General features: G+C 31.5%; 1 protein-coding gene across 1 annotated transcript in view; it reads left to right on the top strand.

Moving 5' to 3' along the window:
- Nucleotides 1-2328: 2328 nt before the first annotated feature.
- Nucleotides 2329-3002, top strand: part of TRIADDRAFT_59633 (uncharacterized protein) — a gene marked incomplete at both ends in the record, with an annotated part of 2118 nt that continues 1444 nt past the window's right edge. Inside the window, one exon of the mRNA XM_002115649.1 lies at nt 2329-2998. Coding sequence (XP_002115685.1) covers nt 2329-2998 — 670 coding nt within the window. The remainder of the gene's footprint in view (nt 2999-3002) is intronic.

Below are 3002 nucleotides of genomic sequence, written 5' to 3'. Positions count from 1 at the left end.
CGCATGTGTTATAATAGAGGGAAAAGAATTATTTTACAATGTCAATAGCCTACCTTTGGAAATTATATACACATAAATTTATCCATCATCGCGATCTTTTGTCTCCGTATTTAATTAATTGAGTTGCCAAGGGCAACTAGGACCGCCTTTTTATATTCTTCAATCTTTTAACTGTAGCTATAAAGCGATGACGGTAAGAGAAAATAGAATATATTTGCACATTGCAATCTGCTGTTGGATATTAGTTCAAACTAGAAATTAGTAGTTTCTAAGTATCATGAAAGTCTTCCTTATCGTTCCAATTTCGGATAAACTTGGGTAAAAGAAGCTTCTACGTAACTTAAAATTGCTGACACTGGACAAGATGGTAAGGATACAATTAAAACCATAGGCTCACTTAAATCATAACTAAACAAGAAACATAGTACGATAATTATAAGGGCAACATGTTAAGATGGTTTAGCTTGATTATGATAATCCAAGACTATTGGATTGCTACTAGAGATATATTTGCCTTTTTACATGCTTTAAAAGAATGAATTGTTATTTCTTTCTACTCTAATTTGTGGTTTACCGATTATAGACAACTTAAAAAACTCCGGTAACTTTACTCTCGTCTATTTACGTTTGCATGTGTCTTATTTCGCGTTTTGAAGAGAAATTACACTTTACACGTTACGTACTTGCTGCCGGTGATTATTGCATTAAAAATTTATCGTTTAGTGTAATGAATTTCCCTTTTATTGTTTGCAAGGAAATATAAAAAACTTGTTAGAACTAAATCTTTTGAAGAAACTGCAATGCAGAATAATTCGATATTAATTCAAGATTTAACTAATTGATTACATGCTAAAATCACATGTTTACTTCCTCATTTTCGAATCTCCTGCGTGAGATTTTGCGAATTAACCTCTCAAAAGATATATCACAGAAAAATGACTTGAAATTATCATGAACCATTCCGTTAGTACTGATTCGAAAGCTATCAGATACAAATTAATCATTATTGCTTTCAGGTAGTATACTATAGGTGATTTATCTAGTGAGAAATTGCTAAAGCAGCCGAATTTTTTATTATATAAACTGTACTGAATAGCTGTTATATTTCATCATAATAGCTTAAATGAAAATAGGTGTAGATACTCGAAAGTAAGCTCAGCATATGCCTCTAACTCGATCGCTGATGATCAGATTGAGATCTAACAATATACGATCTCATTTACTATTTATTTCTGTAATAAATATTTACTTCTTTATAATCGATTTAGCTTGTTAAATAATTTGTAAAAATAACAATTAACAATTCTAATACAGGAGTAGAATTTGCTTCTAAGCATAAATTTACGAAATATAATATTAAATACGAAAATAATCTAGCACATTATATTCTTTGATAAGTAAAGAGGGTTCTTGGTCTAATTCTAGAATCCTCTACTCACTCAATGACCTGATATAGCTCTTTTTAAATACTAAAAAGAACAATTATCATCGTACTTTATAATGCTAAATTGTATGTACCCTTCAAACAACATAGCATTTTCTTTCGATAGAATGAAGGTTGTGTAATTTATATATTACATTAGTGGCATGAAAAATGCAATAAATACATCTTTGAATCACAGAATAGCCATGCAGTAATCGATCAAATACGTTATTTTCCAATTCAAATCTGAAAGTCGATGCTAATATATTACGATCATATATAGATAATTGACCAGTTACTTTAGCAAGATTCATAAACTTTAACCATTTTTCTCCTACTTATCAAATAGCTCGTTCATTGATTGTAAGAATTTCATAAAGACCTAAACTTGTTAGTTTTACGATGAATTAACATCTTAAGGATTATATTATGTTACAGATTGGATATAATTAATAATACTTAAAGTGTTGGAGCTAAGTTATCCGAATTGGAAGTTTAACAGATATTCGGGAGGGATTATTGTAGAATCATTATTGACCTACACATTGCGGATAAGACAGATAAAGAATCTTACAGTTGATGACTTATTCTATGTTGCCAATGTAAAGTTTACACTTTTAAAATATCTGTACTTCTAATACCAAACCTCAGACAGGCCTACTTTAGTACTGGCTGAAATCAATCGAGAATCATGACTGGAAATACAGTAATAATCGTACATATGATGTCCCCACCATATCGTAATAATAATCGATGATTCTAATAATATCTTTTATTTTCAGCTATGTCTAGGTGAGCCAAATTAGTAGACAGAAATTCACATAGAGCTAGCCAATATCTTTCAACTCTTCTCTTTTGGTTATTTCTGAATATGTGAAAAAGGGAAATAGTTCAAATAATTTGTGATGCATCTGTTTAGAAGATCGCTCTTGCAGTCAACAGAAAGTACCGCAAGTACGACAATTAGTGGGCTAACTGTGACTACGACTAATTCATCTTTCGGTAATTTTCCACTTTGGCTTATCCCTTTAATTCCTATCGGATTTATTTTGATTTATGGAGTAGTAGTTGTTATAATTGCCCACAAAAGGCAACAATTAAATATGAGGATTATACCTACTCTAACGAGATCGGGTCATACAAGGCAAAGTATACAAGGACAATCATCCTCACCACTAACCGAGACCGAAATTGAGCTTCAAGATGCTTTAAATAAGATTCACAGATTGAAAGGACAAGAACAAAACTTAAATAAGCAAATATCATCCATTACAAGACAAATTGTTAAGACTAGAACGCAAGCAGAAAAGTCTAAAAATGATCTTGCACATGAGAAACGATTACGTGAAAAAGCAGAAAGTTTAATTGAAGGCGCTAGACAACAAGCAAAGAAAGAAATTTACGCAAAACTTAGTGTCGAAGCTAATCGTCGTGACATTGCTCATAAGCTAAGCAATTTAAAGCAACAAAATGAACAATTAAACAAGCAGCTAAACGCTAGCAAAGCAGAAGTGCAAGAAAAGCTAAAAGAAATTGAGCGCATCCGAGTGGAATATGCAGCTGAGCAAAAATCTCGTCA

Source organism: Trichoplax adhaerens, genomic scaffold, assembly GCF_000150275.1.
Source record: "Trichoplax adhaerens TRIADscaffold_11 genomic scaffold, whole genome shotgun sequence".
Taxonomy (NCBI): Eukaryota; Metazoa; Placozoa; class Uniplacotomia; order Trichoplacea; family Trichoplacidae; genus Trichoplax; species Trichoplax adhaerens.
The sequence above is the reverse complement of the archived record's forward strand: the minus strand, read 5'-3'. Positions and strand labels throughout refer to the sequence as shown.